The sequence below is a fragment of the Sinohyriopsis cumingii genome, chromosome 10 (genome assembly GCF_028554795.1).
Source record: "Sinohyriopsis cumingii isolate HCF-2022 chromosome 10, ASM2855479v2, whole genome shotgun sequence".
Classification (NCBI taxonomy): Eukaryota; Metazoa; Mollusca; class Bivalvia; order Unionida; family Unionidae; genus Sinohyriopsis; species Sinohyriopsis cumingii.
Window position 1 is genome coordinate 210,807 of NC_142970.1, and position 20,504 is coordinate 231,310.

A 20,504-nucleotide genomic window follows, 5' to 3' on the forward strand; every position below is an offset into this window, starting at 1 on the left:
TATCTAGAATCAAATTCTAAAAAATGACACCCATTACTGAAATAGATGGCGCTGAATGCATACATCACCCATGTGACTTGTACTGTAGTGGATGCTACTTTAGCACAGTTACATCTTTTGTATGTCAAATTAATATTGATGATCATGTAAATATTTTAAAATCCTTCTCAATGTCAGGTCCTATATATTTTGCAGACAATCTCTTCCCAAAATGATAATGACACATTATTTTTCTTACTTTCAGCTAAAATTTTTTTACATACTTAAATTACATGATATACAATAACGCGATCTGAATCATATACAAGATGAAGCCCAGACTTTCTGGTAAAAAGGTATCACCTTTCAGGTCAGCAAATATGGTACATCACACTTAGGATTGACCATTGCATTGGGAGGAAGGAGAACATAATATTTTAAAGTTTAACAGTATCTTACTTGTAATAAATCAGTGATAAATGCCTTTGTCCAGCACAGGTGTTAAAACTTTATCAACACAAATCAACTTTGCAAATACAAGCATATGCTTATTATTGTCCTTCAATCAATCTATTTCATGGCTAAAATGAACCTGATATGCATTAGTCAATGGTTAGTATTTGTAAAAAATTAAGATAATGAATAATAATAAAGAGAATATTTAATTTGGCATGTTGAATATGTTAGATACAGGTGCATGCCCTGAAGATCGGTTTAGCTGAGCTTTGAGCCAAACTGTTTATTATTCATACACATTAAAAATTACATCCATATATCATGGTGGTCAAGAAATGTAGCAGTTATTTTTAAGCTGTTGAAAAAACATTAGGGCTAAAATTCCTGAAAACCGTGTTTTTCAAAACACACTGTCTTGAGAGGTTTGGATGTCTACTATTTTAAAAGATCATGCCATCGGTATTTGTGAAATAATATTATTCTCTAAATTATTAGAATTTAATGTCAAATATTTAAAATCATAAAAATTTTAGTATTGAAGATTTTCTCACCTCTCAACTGTTCCATTTTCTTTACCTCAATATACCACTCCATTAATGTTTCCAACTTTAACAAAGGTATGCGCTTCACCCTCTGAATTGCCGTTACAGCTTTCTGAACAAGTAAATGTATACACTTAGTCAATAATACAGATGAAGATTACAACAATTTGACAAGAACAATGTGAAAAAGATAAAGAAGGTATCAACCCTGACATAAATATATTAATCTTTGCTGACTTTAAATATTTATGTGGTTATCTTGCTTCAATATTGAAACATTTTTGTTTCAAAAAGACAACAAATTTTAATTGTAATTATGTAATACTTGTTTTTATTGCACTCCTTTTATGTTTCCTGGCACTAGTTCCCAGTCCAAGGTGAATTCCTTCCTTTCCACCTCCAATTAAATGGAGGCCTAGATATTTGCTATTATTTGAAATATTGTTCTTCTGTGATTTGGACCAAAACTGAAAGGAAATCAGATCTGAGAGATAGCATGGAATTTGGCAATAATAGCTGAAAAGTATTACATAGTTTTCTTTCCTGCAAAATTACATTTAATTACAGTAATACATTACTTGTTATTATTACACTCCTTTCCAGCCTGAAGAGAGGTTGATGACCCAATGAATAGTTATCAGAATGAATATACAATCTGTTGTCAGTAAGCTGCTTTACAGGAGACTGGAAGATTTGTTGAAAATTTGTTATACTGATATAATTACACGGAGTAAATCAGGTATGACACTGGATGAAGATAGAATGAAGAGTAGGAGGTGGTTACACTGCCAGAATGAGGCTCAAGATGCTCAAATAGCCCTAATATCATGAAGTTTAATCTCAAATAGCCCTAACATCATGCGGTTTAATCTCAAATAGCCCTAACATAGTGCAGTTTAATCTCAAATAGCCATAACATAGTGCAGTTTAATCTCAAATAGCCCTAACATCATGCTACTGCTGTAATAATGTGTGGCGATCATGGTCAAGCACCATCTTTCGTTGGATGGCTGAGGAATTTTGTAGATTATTATGAAGAAATAACTTTTGATCACAGAGCACTTGATCCAGAATTAAAAGAGTTTAAGAAATTAATCAGACTACAACCAAATAAAATTCAATGTGAAATAATGCTTGAAATAATTTCAGAAACTCCTATCAAACAAGTTTTGGAATTTATGGAGACAGATGATTTGATAGTTGTCAGTAGAAAGATAGTTCAACAACAATTAATTATGTTCAAATCTACCTGTACCTTGTGTTATTGACTGGTTGATATGTGATGGCAGAATATCGACATTGACATACGAGGATCATCAGAAAAACATAATCTTGTATTAAATGAAATTGTTTTAGTTCCTGTCAATGTTGAAAAACTTCATGGATGCTAGGATATGCTATGACAATTCATTCATCACAAGGATTAACCATCTCTGATACAAATGTTTGGATTGTCGATGATTGTCATAGACTTCACAGAAACTACTGGTATTAGCAATGTTATTGACAATGACATAGTAAGAAAAAAATTAGTTATAAACAGTGTGACAAAAAAAATAAGCGTGACTTTGATCTCGATGCTGAATTTATCATGGCATTGAAACAACAGCAAAATAATCATTGTGTGAGCTGTAACACAGTAATATTGTGGCAGTATTCAAATAATAATCCAAGACAATTTACTGTAGATAGAATTAATAGTAATTTTGGTCATACACGCGAAAATGTAATGCTGACCTATCTTGAATGTAATCGACGTCGAGGTGCTAGTTTACAAAAGTGAATGAGATGGTAATTTTGTGTCTTCAGGAATTACTTGCAATTGTTCACATACAAATCCACACTGAGGAGCAGTTGAATAAAATCTGTAGATTGCAGGTCTACCCGTAGATCTTACCACACAAGAAATTTTATGTGTTGTAATACTTCAAATAGGATCAGACGTGCTTTTATTTTACCACCTTCAAGTTCACTGGGTTCATATAAATATCTTACAGTAACATTGCCTAATACTGGTTGTTTTGAAAACTCGTGTTGTTGTATTGGTATATGTTTTTTTCCTAATTGCATTAATGGGTTTCATGGCAGTTGTTCGAGTAATTTCATTATTTATTGCATTTATTACACTTGGTAATTTTGCAACCCATTCACGGGATCTCGTACCTTTCTGAATTATTTTCTTTGCATATTGATATCCAAATTACCACTCAGCATGTGTTCGATTAAATCATTCAACAATTGCCTGATCACAACGAATTGCAGTATGTCCTTGTCTGATTTTGACATTATGTTTTTTCATCTGAGATGATACTGCACCTGTAATTCCTTGCCAGGATCAACCTGTAATAGTTGTGGCAATCGTAAGGGTCCTTGTTGATAAATTCATTCAAAAGCAGAAGAAACTTCAGTTGCTGTTTTAGTTGATTACGGCTCTGCTTCCTTATATATACTTGCAATGTCAATGACAGTCAACGTGTATTTGTAAGTTAATTGATGTCTTCCAATTTTAAAAGCATTGTATCATGTGGTAAAAATAAAATATCTGCTTGATGAACTTCATTAGGAGTGCTGACATCAAAATGTGCAAGCTGAATTCATTTAGGTGGTGGTAGATAAAATCTGTCATGTTAACCATTTTGCAGCAACAGAACATGTAACATTTGCTGGATCAGCGAGTTTACTAATCGCTGCTCTACCTTTCCCATATCCTTTTGGGCTAAAATAAATCAATTCCATTATTTTATAATAATGGTTGATTTATTACCTGCTCCGAATAATAATTTACCTTTCATCGCAGATCTTACCAACCAATAAGCTAATGATTCTCTGAAACATTTATTTGTTATGGAATTTAATGCATGAATTAGTTTTACGTCTGCAATATGTCATTGTTGCAGATCTTTACTTTTATAAGCTACATCATGAGCATGACATGCTTGATCAATATCATTTACAGGATACTCTCCAAGTCTTGGTTAATCTTGTCTATCAAATCCGATATCAAGTTGGGTACCAGGACAACAATAATTATAGGAAGATGTTTTTCTACTGGGTATTTAGCCCATTGAGTTCCTGGTAATTTTCCTAATGAAGTAGTGATATCACCACCGATTTTATTACAATATTAGAAATAAATTTGTATTTATTTGTACAACATTTTACAAATTTACCTTTAAGTGCATGCTTTTTATTTTTTTTATTATTGTTGTTAATCCACTTCTAGGGTGGATGCTCTACATCAAACACAATATAGATTCATATTATTTATTATATTTCTACAACATGGATGTCATTGATTTCTCAGCGACATGAAAACAAGAGCCAGTAAAACATATTTCAGCATTACCGAATTCCATCAGAATGATAATAATAGGTCCATTTGGGTCTGGCAAAATGCAGTTATTACTTAACTGGTAATGAGATGGCTCAAATGGGATAAATTATATTTAGTGGCTCCATCAGTTGATGATCAGAGGTGTTACAATGTGCTTAAAGATTTTAATGAAAATGCAAAGTTATTAAATGAAGATGGTGATGATATTATTAATTTTATTACAGATATTAATGAAGCATCATCCATAGGTGAATTAGACGGATTTATGAATAATTTAGTTGTGTATGATGATGTTATGCTTGACAAACAAGCAAATCCAGCAAGTATATTTTCCCTTGGAAGGCATAAAAATACAGATGTGATTTATGTCACTCAGTAATATGTACAAATACCTAACATCATTGGAGATAATTGTAATATCTTAGTTGTGTTTAATGGAGTCGATAAACATACTCTGCGAAATATTCATTAAACCTGGTGTTGTGGAGACATGGACATGATTAAGTTAAAAACTTCTTTTCAAAACCACAATCTGCTCCACACGGATTTATAACAATAAATTTACATGATCCCAGAACAAGATCTCATATAGGACTTGATAAAATATTTGGTTGATATAATGATTTAATTATAACAGCAGAGAGGGTGCAACCTCAATGAAACATCCCGTGGTAAACGAAAACACACATACAAATTTAGAAAAACACAAACAACAAAGATAAAGTAATAAAAAATCTAATCCAAGTAGAGAAACTCTCAGTAAAGTTAACAGCTTCTGTTTGGCATTATTAAGCTGATATTTTTTATTTTTTTCGTATGAGGTTTTAGTTTTCAAAAATGACGTTTCTGCAAAAGGTCTGTTCACCCGCTCTGCTGCTTAACCCTTTACCTCACAAAGCATAGTTACAAAGCGCAGTGTACTATAAATAGAACACCTGTTACCTAGTCAACTCCATGCGCATACTGTTGCCTGTGAAATGTTGAGCCATGTAATGTATGTTACGTTTAACAGCAATTCTAACCATTTTGCATTTTTGGTACACATCTATTACGTGTGGAAAAATTTAAGAGTAAAGTCCGATTCTTATAGCTGTGTACATATTTATCACGGAAGAATTTTTTATGTGCTTTAAAATCTTGAGAGAACTCGTTCACCATCATGTCAGTGAGGCCGCATGACCAACCGTAGCTGCCATTTCTCATACTCAAAATTTACAAGTTTTTCATCTGCGTCTACATCACTAAGTCATCTGAATTTGATAATTTATAAAAACTAATTGCTGCCTACATCAATATCAGAGCCTTTACCTAGGTTACTGAATCTTTCATAGTTGTGATTCTAATCATGAAAACTTCATAAGTACTGAATGAAATCCGTGACTGCCATTTTGGAGAGTGGAGATTACAACCCAGTTCCTTTAAATAGCAGATATCGACCAGTGCATAAACAGTGACCACGTGATCTGAGGTAATTGTCATTCGCAGATATGAATGTAGTATCTAATAGTGGGTTTTCCCTGAAGGTGGCACTATGAAAATCGGCTTAAAATGGCTGATGTTTACAGCCAACATCAAAAGGCGCTTCCATGCGACTTGAGTAGAGGCGTCAAAAGGTGCTTCCATGCGAATGGTGTAGAGACGTCCAAAGACGCTTGCATGAGGTAAAGGGTTAATTCCCATTAAACTGTGTGTTCATTAGCAATTTCAAGACTGGACTACTGTAACTCAATTCTGTCTGGTTCATCGCAATATCTACTCCAGAAACTTCAAAAAGTTAAAAACACAGCTGCTCAGATCATACTTAGAGTATCACGATCAGAGCACACCTCCCTGCTGCTCTGTACCCTATACTGGCTATCCATTCGATCCAGAATCAAACAAAAAATTTGTTCTCTTTGCTACATTTCACTGACGGACTCTAGTCCAACATACCTATCCAACCTCACCCATGTGTACACACCAGCAAGATACTTACAATCCTCTTCTGACAATCGTATACTCATTATTCCCACTACGAAAACAAAGTCATATGGACAGCGTTCTTTTGCATACCAGGGTCCAGCAACATGGAATGAACTGCCCACTGAACTTAGACACAAAGACACAGTGATCCCATTCAAGAGTGCCCGCAAAACTCACTTATTTCGACTGCAAGAACAAACTTAAAGACCTAATAATGTTTCCTACCTTAAATATTCTCAGCATGTTTTTTTTATGTTTTCTAATTTCATGGTGTTTGTTTTGTAATGGTATTGTTATATATGTTTTTTTATCTTATAGGTGTTGTCTAATGTTGTAAAGCACTTAGAGCTTCTAAAGATTAGGTGCTGTACAAAGTCCTCATTATTATTATTATTATTTTTAAAAAAAGGCATGAATCTCACTTCATTGTTGTGCTGAGGCAAGGGGAAGTGGATAAACAGTCATTAGAGTGAAAACCTGAAAATAACCTCACTCAAGGGTTCATAAGGGGTTTTGGTTAAAGACCATAAAACACAAGAAAGTTCCATGTAGACATAAGAGAGTGTGAAACAGGTCTCAGCAGCTCAAAATACTTAATAAGGTCAGTAAGGTGCAAATTTTTGAAACAATTACTGTGCCTTGAGAGAATTTAAGTGAGTATGAAATGGCAGCTCTGTAACCTTTGATAGTGGATACAGAGCATTTTTGTTCTCAAAGAGAAACAAAAGGAAATCAGCAACATAAGTTGTAGAGAGGCAGCTAGGATCAGCATATTTCCTACTGCACCAATCACAGAAGATTCTCTACCTGGCATCATAGCCCTTGGATGTTGAAGCTCTCCTGGCCTGAATGATGCAGTGGCAACTTGGCCTGAAAAAAATTGTTCTGGCAGAGAGATTGCATGAGATGAGAAACTTTTGATGGTGGAGAATTTGTGGGCTGTTATGGGAATCCCTGATGTTGCAACAAAAGAGAGGAAAAGACCTGGGTCAAGTGATCAACAGGTCTAGAAGATCACTAAACCATGAGAGCTGAGGCCACAGAGGGGCTATCAGAATGATCTGAGCAGTGGAAGTTCTTAATTTTTGAAGAACTTCAGAAATCAGTCAGAAGGGTGAGAAGGTGTAAGCCAATCCCACTGGAGACTGAATGCATCCACTGCCCATGCTCCCCTGAACCGAGACAGGAGAAATGCAAAATGGAAGTCTCTTGTTGAACCTGGTTGCAAATAGATCCACCAGAGGCCTTCATCACAGCGAGAAAAGGGACTCTGTAATGGAGTGGTGAAGAGTCCATTCTGTGAGGATGGCTCTGCCAGTTCTGGAAAGACTGTCTGACAAAATGTTCTTGCCCAGAATATGTCAAACTCGGAGTGTTATGTTCTCAGAGGTGGCCAGTGCAGAAGCTTCCAGACTTGCACACAAAGAGAAGGGGCATGTGTGCCTCCTTGATGTCAGATTTAAGCTATGACATACACGTTGTTGGAGGAGACCATGACACACTGACCCCTTACTCTGTTGATGTACCCTTGCAATGCTAGTTATAGAGCTTTCATTTCTATGTTGTTTATCTGGAGGGATGACTCAAATGGGATCCAAAGTCTCTGTAGAATTATGCCCTCCAGTTCTAAATGAATAACTAAACTGGAATCTGACACATTGGCAAACAGATAGGAGTGGTGTTTGGGTGCATGCATTGGGACTCCAATCATGAATCTGTCCCAATTCATTAACCACTGCAAATGGTGATGAAATGCTGGTCATAGGAAGATATATACTGATAGAGAATCCTTGTGATGTTTCCACCTTGCAAGATGGAGGAACAGTAGAGGTTGCATATGAAGATGTCATAATAGAACCATGTTGGCAGTAGTATTCAAGGTTCCCAGAAGGGACAGGTACAGTTGAGCAAAGACGTTTTTGCTCGTAGTATCTCTAACATAGCCAGGATTTCATCTATCCCATCCAGTACAACTCAAAGTTCTGGTTTGTGAAGAAATTGATCCCCACATAAACGAAGTCTTGCAATGGAGAGAGTTCCAATATTTTGAGGTTGGGCAAAAGGCCCAACTGAGTTACCATGGACCAACAGTGGTACAGATCCTGATGAAGGGACTAGAACTGAACATTGTGGATCAGCCAGTCATCAAAATACTGGAGAACAGTTATTCTCAGTAAATGGAGATATTCCACCACTATTCCCATAACTCAGGCGAAATCTCTGGGTGGAGAAGAAATTCCAAATGACAGGAGTTGGAATTGAGAGACTTCCTGGTCTAAGAAAAACCAGAGATATTTGCAGTGAGGATGTGTAAATAGGCATCTTGAAGGTTGATGGAGACTGCCCAATTGGACATTCAAAGTGCATTCTTGATTGAGGAGGTGGTCTCAGTCTTGAAAGGTTCTTCCAGAAGAAACTGGGAGAGGTCGATTATGATGCAACACTTTCCACTTTTCTTGGTGACCAGGAATAGATAGGAATAGGTGACTGATTGTTCATGACTCTCTTGACTGTCCCTTATTGTAAAAAGATGTGCACTTCCTCCCTCAGTTTCACCAGATTTGATTGATGAAGAAAGATGGGGGCCATGGATAGAGAACCCCAACAGAAATGCCCATGTGAGGGATGTGCAGCAAGAGAGGCTTAAGTCCCTAGGTTTGTCCCCCATCCCTTCTTTGGAAAAAGAAGGGGTCTGTGAAAACTGCATCCATCCTTTCCAGGTTTGTTCACCATACCTGTTTTGTCAGTTTCTGATAGCTGGATGAATGAGGAAGAGGATGTCTATTTTGAGGTTGCATACTGGACTGGGGTTGTGTCAGCCTGAAGAACTTGGTAGAAGGCCCTTAAGGATGATTCATACTGACACGCTTCCTGAATGATTGTGATGGTCCAGGAGTGGATGTGAAGGGTCTATTTGATGATCTAACAAGTCTTGAAATGTCAAGGTAGGAATGAGTCTTCCAAACAGACTCTTGGCTTCAAGTGGAGCAGCCCTAATGCTGATTGAGTAGTACCTTTGAAGAGTCAGTGGATGTGAAGAAGCTTTGCCAATAAAGCCATAGAAATTGAAAGTGAAAGCCAAGAAAGTTGTCTTGGCCACAGCTCTAGCATGTGTTGAAGGGCGGTTGGGTTCAAGGATGCTTCTTTTAGCATACTAAAAGAAGCAGCTAAGAAAAGGTTGGCATGTGAAGCTACGGTGACAAGCAGTCTGACTTTCTGTTCCAAAGTTTCAATGTCTTTTATGGAAAGGTGTGCCTAAGCTCCACTTCAAATACCCACCTTGACTGCACCAACATCATGTTGGGGTGGTTTTGTGAGCCACTTTGGAGAATGTACCTGACAGCTGACAGAAGAGACCAATGGTTGCAACAATGATGAGGGAATGGCCCACCCTCAACTTTGCAGATTAATATTTTGGCCAGTTGAAAACCTCTCAGATATTTCTTCAATCAAAGAAGAATGAAGAGGAGAAGGAGGTTTGGTAGGGGTTGTGCCACTGAGATCTTTTTCAGTATCTTTTTTACTGTGTGGAAGGTTTTGGGCCAAGGAGGTAAGAGGCAACAGACTTCATTTATTATCTTGGCAAAAGGGCACACCTCCTTTTCCACATCTAAAAGAGATGAAGGAGTGAGCATAGGAGCATGCGTCACTTGTGCTTCCTCCATGTCAAATGAATTAGAGTCTACCATAATGGAGATAGCATCATTGAGGACACTCTGAGCTGGGGAGTGTGTAGGAATCACTAAGTCCCTAAGAGATGAAGACAGTATAGGAACACTCTGTGCTAAGTCCTGTACTGCAACATGGTGAGTAGGGGCTGAAGGAGTAGCATGAGCTGTAGAGACATGAGAACACTGTCAGTCCTGGAAGAAGTGATGACTTTATCCTTCCACATGGTTTCCACCTCATGATGAGGTGATGGTGAGCCACAAGCCACAGTATCGTGTCTGCTATGAGGGCAAGATCCAAATGCCCAAGGGGGTATACATGACCAAGGCCCCTGAGTGGAAGGCCCCATATCACATATGGATTCAGTGGGATAATATGAAAGTGGGGGGGTACTGATCCAATCCCCTAGCCTTGTCTGAGCCCACTTGTTAGACACCTAATGCTCATAATGAGATGGCACAGGGTGTGGGAGGGGGACTAGGTCCTAACTATATCCCCATACTGTGAGGCCATAGTGTGATGATCAGAGATACATGATCATCAAATGATACATCACTAAGGAATGTGTGGTGCTGATCCCTCCCAGTGGGAGGGGCCAAAACACTAGCTTTGACAGGATGGAGGTGGTGCATCTCCTCAATGGGAGGCAGTGACATGCTATGAGAAGAGTGGTCCATCTCCTCCCCCAAGGGAGGCAGCAACACACTATGGTATAGGTAATGTATCTCTTCCTCAATGGGAGGCAGTGGCATGCCACAAGATGAGTGGTGCATATCCTCCACAATGAGAGAAAGTAACATACTAGGAGATGAGCAGTGCATCTTCTCCACAATGGGAAGCAGCAACATGCTATAGGATGAGTGGTGCATCTCCTCCATAGGAGACAGCAACATGCTGCCCACATCAGCACTGTATCTTCTTAACAATTGGAGGTAGCAATGTGCTGGGATGGGTATTTCGATCAGAAGACCCTTTATTTTCAGTAACAAAAAAGATGAAGGAGAATGAAGTTATTACTTTTTCTGAAAAGTGTGGCTGGTTTCTGCAAGATTCGAGCTTTCCATAGACCAAAATTTACAAAATGTACAATGATTTTTTTCTTCTTGTACATTTAGAGCAGTTAATACTTTCTGGATGACATCTTTGCTAGCGAAGGTTACAATGTGTTAACCCTAACTACAGCTTGGAATATTGTTCAGATATTTTGGTGCTTCTGGTCTGTGAATTTCAAAATCAAGTTATTCAAATTTGAACACTGTTCCTACAAGATTGAGACAAGTGAAGCACACAACTGGAACGGGACTCATAAATAAGCAATTTTCCAGTGCTGGTCTGTGTTTGTACAAATACACATGTAATGGCATCTCTCTGGTGTATAGTCATACTTATGATGTTACACTTAAATGTATCCTTTTAAAGTCAACTGCCTCCATGATTTTCAGCCGTCACACAACACACCACTGTTTCATGCTATTGGTTAGTTAGCATCACATACTAAGGGAGACAACTCATGAAATACAATAGATGTCACTAGGACAAAGCTCTGAAATATCTGTACATTCTGTCAAGGTGTAGATTGGGTTGACACATCAAAGCCTTGGCTAGCAAAGATGTCTGGATGAGTGTCCCAAGAAGACTTCTTGTGGCTACACTTTCCCCAGACTGTGTAGTCATTATTCCTTAATATTGTTGTTGTTGTTGTTGTTCTAGGGTTTAACGCCATTTTTCAGCACAAGATAGGCCATATATGGCGGCCAGTATAACTGGCGGAGGAAGAACCCTTATTCCTTAATATAGTAAATAATATTTATAGTATCACATGTAACTCACCTTGTTTGTTTGTACTGTGTACAGAGTACACACATGTGATCTCTATAGATGCAGCAAACAGTAGTAAAAATTTACCAGTCTTTTTCCATGTAAGAAAGAGAGTTGACAGTGTTTTATTAAACTTTACTGGAAAAAAGGAAGTATACATACATACAATAATAATGTGAACAAAATTCAATGTGTTGAATCAAATATCTAGTATAGATACTGTATATGATGTGGTTCCTGCAGTGTGAATCTAGACTGAAGAATATGAAGCATCTGATGAGCAAGATGTCATTGTTCCTTGCATAAATGACTTACCGGTACATATATATAAAAATGACTTTGATAGTAAGTGTATCTGATCCCTGTACACCAAGTAAACCCAAGTCCCTAGAGGAACTGACACTGGAAGGAAAAGGTTACCAAATAAAGATTTGGTAAAAACAAATTGATAATGTAATACCAAAACAAATAATTATTGTAGAGGCCATGCCACAATTATGGTTAAGAACTGCAACTTCACTCAAAGGGAGGATGTATGCACATCAAATGGACAGTGCATGTTTTTCAGCTTGAATAGGAAAACTAAACAATAGCTATGGATAAGCTATTGCTGCTATTAAAATGGAAGATGATCTTGAAGTTAAGATCCTCAAAAGAAGGCCTACTTAGTGGATCAACCTAGGCATTAGGGAGCAAGAAAGAGGTATTTAAGGATCAAAATACTTAATCAGTTCTGAAATATGATGGTCTGACCTTTGGTGGAGCCCATAGCAAACTTAATGGCATTGAGAGAGCCACTTTATAACCCTTAATGGTGGAGACAGAGCAGCCTTTTTCTTTTAAAGAAAATATACACTTGTGGCCAAAGAGGAGCAGATTATATCAATGTGTTGCCTACTAAACCAATTACATCATAAATATTGGGGGTCAACTGCATTTTGGACTAGGCAATGCATTATGCTGCCTTGGTCAAAAAAGTGATCTTGTGGCTTGAAAAGTAGACAAAGTCATAGCTTTTTGTTCATCCTCATTATAACCACTTGTGCTCTAGGTGAGCACCACATCCTGAAATCTGAGGTGTTGGTATACAGGAGAGAGACTCTGGGGCATGTATTGGAACTCTGGCCAGAGACCTGTCCCAAGCTAGTCACCAACTCAGGTTGTGATGAAATTGAGATCCAAAGGTAATCCTGGCTGGAAGAGTGTCCCTGTGACGTCACCAGTTTGCAAGCAGCAAAAACTGGAGAGGCTCAAATGAAGTCTTCCCTCCTGAGCTAGATCTACTTCAATCTACATTCAGGGTCCCCATGAAAGAGAGGTAGGGCAAGCAGACAATGAAGTTATCTCAAATACTCTTGTTATCTGGGACAATATCTGTATTGTCCTGTTGAGGGGAATATAAACTGTTCATTCCAACATATTAGGTAAAATTTAAGGTGTTAAATCTGACATATTCTGGTTAGGTTTGATTGCAGATGAGTCAATTCTTGCCAAGAACTCATGTTTGAGAACACTGAAAATCAGCCAGTCATCAATTTTAAGTGAGCTGCTGTTACCCACATCATCCTGATAATGGCTTAGATAGCAGCTAGGCTGAAGGGAAGAGCATGAAAAGAAAGATCTCCTTGCCCAGTGAAAACTGAAGGAATTTCCTGTAGGAAGGAAAGATGGACATGTGTAGGAAAGAACCATCAACAATGAATGTGAGTGCCTCACTGTCTTGGTGACTATCTCCTGAACCTATGGCAGAAGGTTTGAGTGGCAAAGTAGTCGAATGTATCACGAAACTTAGATGCTGAAACAAGTGGCATGCAACATGAAGAGTGGAATGAACAACCACTCTGCAGTCTGAATGCCTCTTGGCCTTGTGTTAACATCTGTGCTATGCCCCTCAACATAGTTGAGTAATGAAGCAGCATAAGTAATTTTGGGCAAGGGCCAAAGTCTGATGCCTGGTGACTGTTGTGTTAAGCCTGGTGACCTGTGTCCCATGCTCCATGTATCTGCATATTTTAATTATGTGATTTGTGATTTTGATTTTTAACGTAGCTTTAACAATTTTTCAGTCATATTGCTACGATGTCTGCAATGTGGCAGTTTATAGTGATGTCTAGCACTGGGGCATCATGCCACAGACATGTAGCATGATGTCCCACCCAGTCACATTATCCTGACACCAGGCCGACCAGTCCTAACACTAACCTCTTAATGCTGAACACCAAGTGAGGCAGCTGTTAGTACCATTTTTGTATACCTTTGGTATGACTTAGCCGGGGATCGAACCCACGACCTCCCGCATCCAAGGCGGACGCTGTAACCACTAGGCCACTGGAGCGGTGCATATTTTAATTATAAAAACATTTAAAGAAGATATAATAATTGGTAGCAAAAATAAAAACATTGATATATCAAATTACTGACTGTAATGAATAATGTGTAATTTTTGGCTCAGATTATTTGTTTTATTTAAAAAATACACTCTCTAATTTCACCTAACAATTTTATTTGTTTTTCAAAAATAAAGAATTGGTAACAAGCAGACTTACTATCTTGAAAACAGGTAAGACATGAATGACAGGCATTTCAAGAAATTCAGATTCATATAAGTCTTTGGGGATGATAATAAAAGTTAGTTGTTTTCTTAATTTGTGCATAGGCTTCAAATATTTTCTTCAGACAGTAAGATTTGCTGTCAGACACCATCACACAATATAATTAAACAACACACAATGTAAGAGACTAACATAATGTCTAATTACAGACCCAGAGTTACCTGTTCAATTATAGGCTTTCAAAGTACTTTTTTCTTGTGCTTTAATGCTATTGAGTAGTCTTAGTCAGCGAAACCTCTAATGATTATTGAGGAAAGGACTTAAATCACTGTTGAATTAAGCTTAATTGGTGATACTATAATGGACTGTCCAACAAAGAAAGAATGTGTTAATGAGACCTAGTTATGTTTGAATTAACCTTCACTTAGTTGTTTATTTCACAGCTTAAAGGATAAACAAATCAAAGACAATTTATATAATGATATTTCAAATATTCTATGACCTATGCACAATTGCCAGACATGTCCAGCAAATACAGTGAAATCAGGATCTCTGTTATCAATAAAGGGCTATAAATGTACAGAAACACTGCTTAGGTAGCAGCTGCAAAAATAAATAAAAGGAAACAGATAAATGTAGAAAATGTAAGCCTTTATACAGAATACACATATGCTTAAACACACTGGAAATAGCAGAAAACTTTGAGTGCTCAGAGACATGTGTAACCCCATAGAGTCCAAGGAAAAGAAGGATGAATGATGAAGTGATTATGTATCATTGTGCTTATTTGTGTCTTAGGCATTTAATTGGAGAGAGTTCTCTTTGGACTGGGAACTAATGCCAGGAAAACTGAATGCAGTAGGATAAAAACAGGTAGTGTGTTACTTCTATTAACTTAAAATTTTCCAATGATTTACATTTCACACCTTTTTATTGATTTTCTTGGAAAAGGCAAAACACACTTATTTGATAAGAGAACAAACTTTTCACCACACTTTTTTAAAATTTATAAGTTGAACTTTGTTTCCATTTAAAAAGGACTAAGGTCAGGTGACTGAAATGATAATTAACATAATTCATGCATAGTAAATACATTGTGCTTTGCAATCACTTATTTCTGTGAACTCCTCACTATTGTGTTCTCACCTATACCCTACCGAAGGACCGAAATTAATTTTCTCAGGGCAAATGCGATTGATATTTCACATGATAATAAAAAGTGTCAATTTGCTGAATATTTTACCCAAACAATTAATGTCTTTATTGTCAAGAATTTTGTTTATTAATGGACCTGGCAAGTTCATTGTTGATCAGAACTGGTTTAGGTTGTATTAAATTCTTGCCTGTCAATAAAGAACACTTTTATGATAATGTTTCAGTCTTCTATTTTTACAAATAAAGAATTCTGGTTCCAGCTCTAATGTTTGTCTTTTCATCTTGTAGATGTACTGCCATCAGTGATAAGTCTCTCTAAAACCTTTTCAATGAATGTGACTTAGTTCTAATACTGATATTGTTTCATAAAGTAAAAACTGTCTTTGACAACTTCTGTTCTGTTTATCACCAAAATAATATACATCAATTCAGGATAACCCATACTGTCTTTTGAAAATGCTTGAAGCAATCTTGACACTACTTTTCCAAATATGACAATGATTGCCCTAAATATATAACTGAGCCAAATTGCTTGCTTTGCTTTAGGCATGTAACTGCAATATCTACATTGCTATTACAGGTATGAAGACTGAACTGACTACATCGAAAATGAGATTAGGAGGAAATATGCCACTAAGCCTTTATACAGAATACACATATGCTTAAACACACTGGGCTTTAAGCAGTATGTGCCTTTAAAACTGACCAAGAGAGGCATCAAAGTATGTTGGGGGCTTTCATGTTTATACTGGAAGGACTGACAACAGGCAGAATTGAATCTTGGACAAAGGGTTGTTCTTGATTTGATGGAACCTTTGTTTCATCTTGGACACCATGTCTACACCAACAGCTTTTTTGCATCCCTAGACCTATTTCTTCAGCTTTGACAAAAAGGTATGTATGGCTGTGGAATAGTGCGATTAAATTGAAAGGGTCTTCCATCTGGATTACACAAAGTAAAGCGAGGGAGCAGGGTCAAAGCATAATTAACCAGAAAGGAGACATGAGAATACAGTTTGGCATGACAAGAAGAACATCATTATACTGTGTACCAACTGTGACGGTGAGGCCACAGTTTTTAGCCGGAAGCAGAAAGATGGTTCCATCAAGAATATCCCATGTCCACTCCCAGTCAAAATGTACAACATGTACATGAATGAAGTAGACCATGCAGATCAAATGTGAGCAACTCACACCACTGGTAGAAAGTCCTTGTTTCTTTTCCTTTTTGACATTCACAGAACCATAATATTGTCACCAAAAACAACAGGGAAAGAGCTAGAACCCAGCTGGAGTTTAGAATGAATCTTGCGCATCAACTACTTGGAGGATTTGTATGTAAAAGGAAAAGAGAAGTAGAAGTTCAACCCACACTCCAGCAAGGTCAACACTGGCTAGTGGTCATGCCAAAGAAAAAACCCTGCAAAATGTGTTCACTGAACAAAGTTCGATCTGAACCAACTACTGGATGTGAATTTATGTGCAAAATGTTTCATACCATATCACATTAAATTTTCCTGGTTTATTTCAATGAAATTAATGGCTGATGACATGATATTTCTAGAAATGTTACACATAATTTTGCAAATAGTGTATAAATTAGTTGTGAAAGACTTGGACAAATATGGGGAAAATAAATACATCACTGTGTAGACAAATTCATTTGGAATAATTGGTGAAAATTTCGTGGATTTTATTAGATATAAGAAGATAAATTATGGTTAGAGTGAATGCATGTGCATGGTGTTTACAAAATTTTTCAAACAGGTTGCTGTTGTTGTTGCTGTTGTAGTGTTTAACGCCATTTTTCAGCACATGATAGGCTATACATGGTGGCCAGTATAACTGGTGGAGGAAGAACCTTGGAAAACCCTGGGAAAAACCACCGACCCACGAGAAGCTACTGGCAGGCTTTCTCACATACCCACGTTAGCCAGGCCTGAGACTCAAATCCAAACAGGTAAAAACTCCCTTGGGCACCAGCTGCAAAACACAGCAGTGATACTGATAACAGTGCTGGGGCTGAATGAGTTAAGGGCATAAAGACATGCATACATAAAAATAATGTAGCCCAAACCGATCTTGTGAAGTCGCATAGGCTACCCATGGGTTTGAGTGACTAAGAGCTCAGATAAACAGGACTCAAGTGTCACCTATTGAAGATGCATGAGCAAAAAGTGACTGAGTAAACTATGTATAGAAACTGTACCTGCATTTGTCTGACCAGAACTGAAGCAATATAGAAATTACACACAAAAACCTTCACATAACAGGAACTGAAGCACCATTATAGATATATACAAAGTAGTTATAGATACATACAAAGTAGATGCGACATTGTCCAAAATGAGGTAATTACCTGAAGGGAAAAACCCTACAGAATGCTTGTACAAGTAAAAACAGTTAAGTTGGTGTCTGGATGCTACAAATGTCTTGGAATAGAAACACACCAATATATACCCATTTGTAATGGCATTACACATATATTAGGAAGTTTTTTTAATGCTAGAGACTTGCACATACATAAAATAATTATAGCCCAAACTTAATGTGATGTTGCTTAGGCTCTCTGTACAAGTACCTAAATGTGTGACGACAAAGTGTTAGCTAACTGTAAAGGCAGAACTTTGTCAGGATTGGAAGAGAAACATTGGATATATAGATAGAATATACACAGAAGTGAAAAACTCCTCCAAACTGTAATGGTATATCTTCCACGTGGATTCTGGCTTTTGTGAGGTCTCCCATGCTGACAGCATGCTTCACAAGCAGAAGTAATAACTGGTGTATTCTTAGGCTTTGATGTCAAGTCGTATACCTAAGGGGTGATCAACTGCCACATAGGTCAGCAGACAACTTTCAGCTCCCTTTAGCATGGTAGTAGTAGTTCTCCTAAGGTAATATGATTGGGTTTCATATTTAAAGAATAAACAGTATAGCATAAACTTACCTTGTAAAGGGATTTTGAAACTTTGTTTTCTTCATAGGCCTTCACAATCAGTGCCAAGTTTTTATCAAGCTCTAAAATTGTCAGATCATCATGCTGTAAAATAAATATGAATTGTCTCTGAAGGTATTTAGGATTGAAATTCAATGATTTTGACTACTGACCTTCAGGCTGATTATACTTAAGTTTAAAGTCTGATGCAAACAGATAAATGCCAATACAAACAATTACTACAGTATTTTTCTTGACAAAGTATCCAATTATTGAAGATACATATACCAAATAACATCTTCAACATCCCTACCCATGCCCGAAGGTTAATAGTTTTAATTACTTACAATATACATGTAATATCATTGGTATGACACTTGAGGTGGAAGAAAAACTTTTAGAATCATTCCCCCCAAATTGTCTAATTTGACTTATCCAAAATTTAAAAAGGGGTGAAAAGAATACTAAGATAAAGAAGCTGGCTTCATTATTGAAATCGGGGGAATAAAAACAGATTTAACCCAAAAAACTATGTACAAACAAACAAATCTTGCATTTAATTTTCCAAATATTTATGTAAAGGAGAGTTCATATTTCTGGATGTGGGTTTAGACATCTGTTAAGATCATATAAGAAGTTTCAAACATTTATCAAAAAACAACATGAAAACAAAAAGGGATGGTTGCCAATATCTATACTGAACTTATTTCTCCATCAGTTTCTTTGCAGAGGGCCTGATTCCAGATGGCTGACTTATCTGACAAGAAATATGTCATCCTACTTGATGAGCCAAACCTAACTTAATGAGTAGTACTCTCAACAATGAATCTATTCATCAAGTTTCATCACTTAATGAGTAGTACTCTCAACAATGAATCTATTCATCAAGTTTCATCACTTAATGAGTAGTACTCTCAACAATGAATCTATTCATCAAGTTTCATCACTGCTGATGCAAAGTGTCAGGGAAAACAAGCTAAACGCAAAACCTTAGGACTGACACCTATGCCAAACAAAATGATAATGTTGTTGAAACAGTTGTAACTATGCAATGTTTCAACTAGGAAACCAGGAAAAAATAGACTGGGGTAATTGCCCCCCTTCATTTAAAAAAGTGGGTCATTTGTGTGATCATAACAGATCATCCTCATATTAAAATGTTATATCATTTGCAGAGTAATTTTAATTTTATATTATTTGCATCAAAAACCAAATAGCGTTCAATAACACTTTCCTCTTTGACGTCTCAGACCAAACCCTAAATGCATGGAAGAAGGCAAATTCTATGCTTTTATGCCCATCCAACATTACAGTCATCAGTCTTTGTAAAGTTTTAGCTTTTATTTAATTACTTCATGTTGTTGTTGTTGTTGTTGTTGTAGGGCTTAACGCCATTTTTCAGCACTAGATAGGCTATACATGGCGGCCAGTATTAATGGTGGAGGAAGAACCCGGAAAAACCCCGGAAAGAACCACCGACCCACGAGAAGCTACTGGCAAGCTTTCTCACACTTCATGTTGTGATAATGTTTTTAGTTTCTTTGGTTCTGTCATTCTGGAATCCAATTCTTCATCAAAGTGACACTTAATAAAAGTAATAATAATAATAATAAATTTTTCAGAGGGTGACTCAATTAGTAACAAATGAGACACTAAACTACCTTGAGGCCCTCTAATATGTACACATAAGATACAACAATAATAATAATATGTTTACACACACACACACACACACACACACACACAGTATATAAACAACTATACACACACAAAGAGTATATAAATAACTATTCACATATATACTACATTGTTGCAGAAATAAAAATTGAAGCACATGAGTTTGGGTGGTGTAACATACACCAATTTTTTATGAGTGTGTGTGTGTGCGTGATTTGAATTTTTAACGTAGCTTTAACAATGTTTCAATCAGATCTAATTTTTTTATGATTTCATCCTACTAATACAACAATTATGGAAGGAAGAGTTGCTTTGAGATGATTTAATATCATGTGGAATGTTATTCAAAACAAGCATACATGAAAATCGAAAGCAATGTGAGTACATACATTGTTTCATATTTAAAATAATTCTCTTTCCAT

At 36.8% G+C, this 20,504-nt stretch overlaps 1 protein-coding gene across 3 annotated transcripts in view; it reads right to left on the reverse strand.

The window, feature by feature from the left end:
* Positions 1-20,504, reverse strand: part of LOC149789476 (uncharacterized) — a 287,180-nt gene that overhangs the window by 76,676 nt on the left and 190,000 nt on the right. For all 3 annotated transcript variants that reach the window (XM_089971479.1, XM_089971480.1, XM_089971478.1), the window contains 2 exons: positions 18,418-18,510; positions 987-1,089 (listed from right to left, as the gene is read on the reverse strand). In XM_089971479.1, coding sequence (XP_089827605.1) covers positions 987-1,089; positions 18,418-18,510 — 196 coding nt within the window. The remainder of the gene's footprint in view (positions 1-986; positions 1,090-18,417; positions 18,511-20,504) is intronic.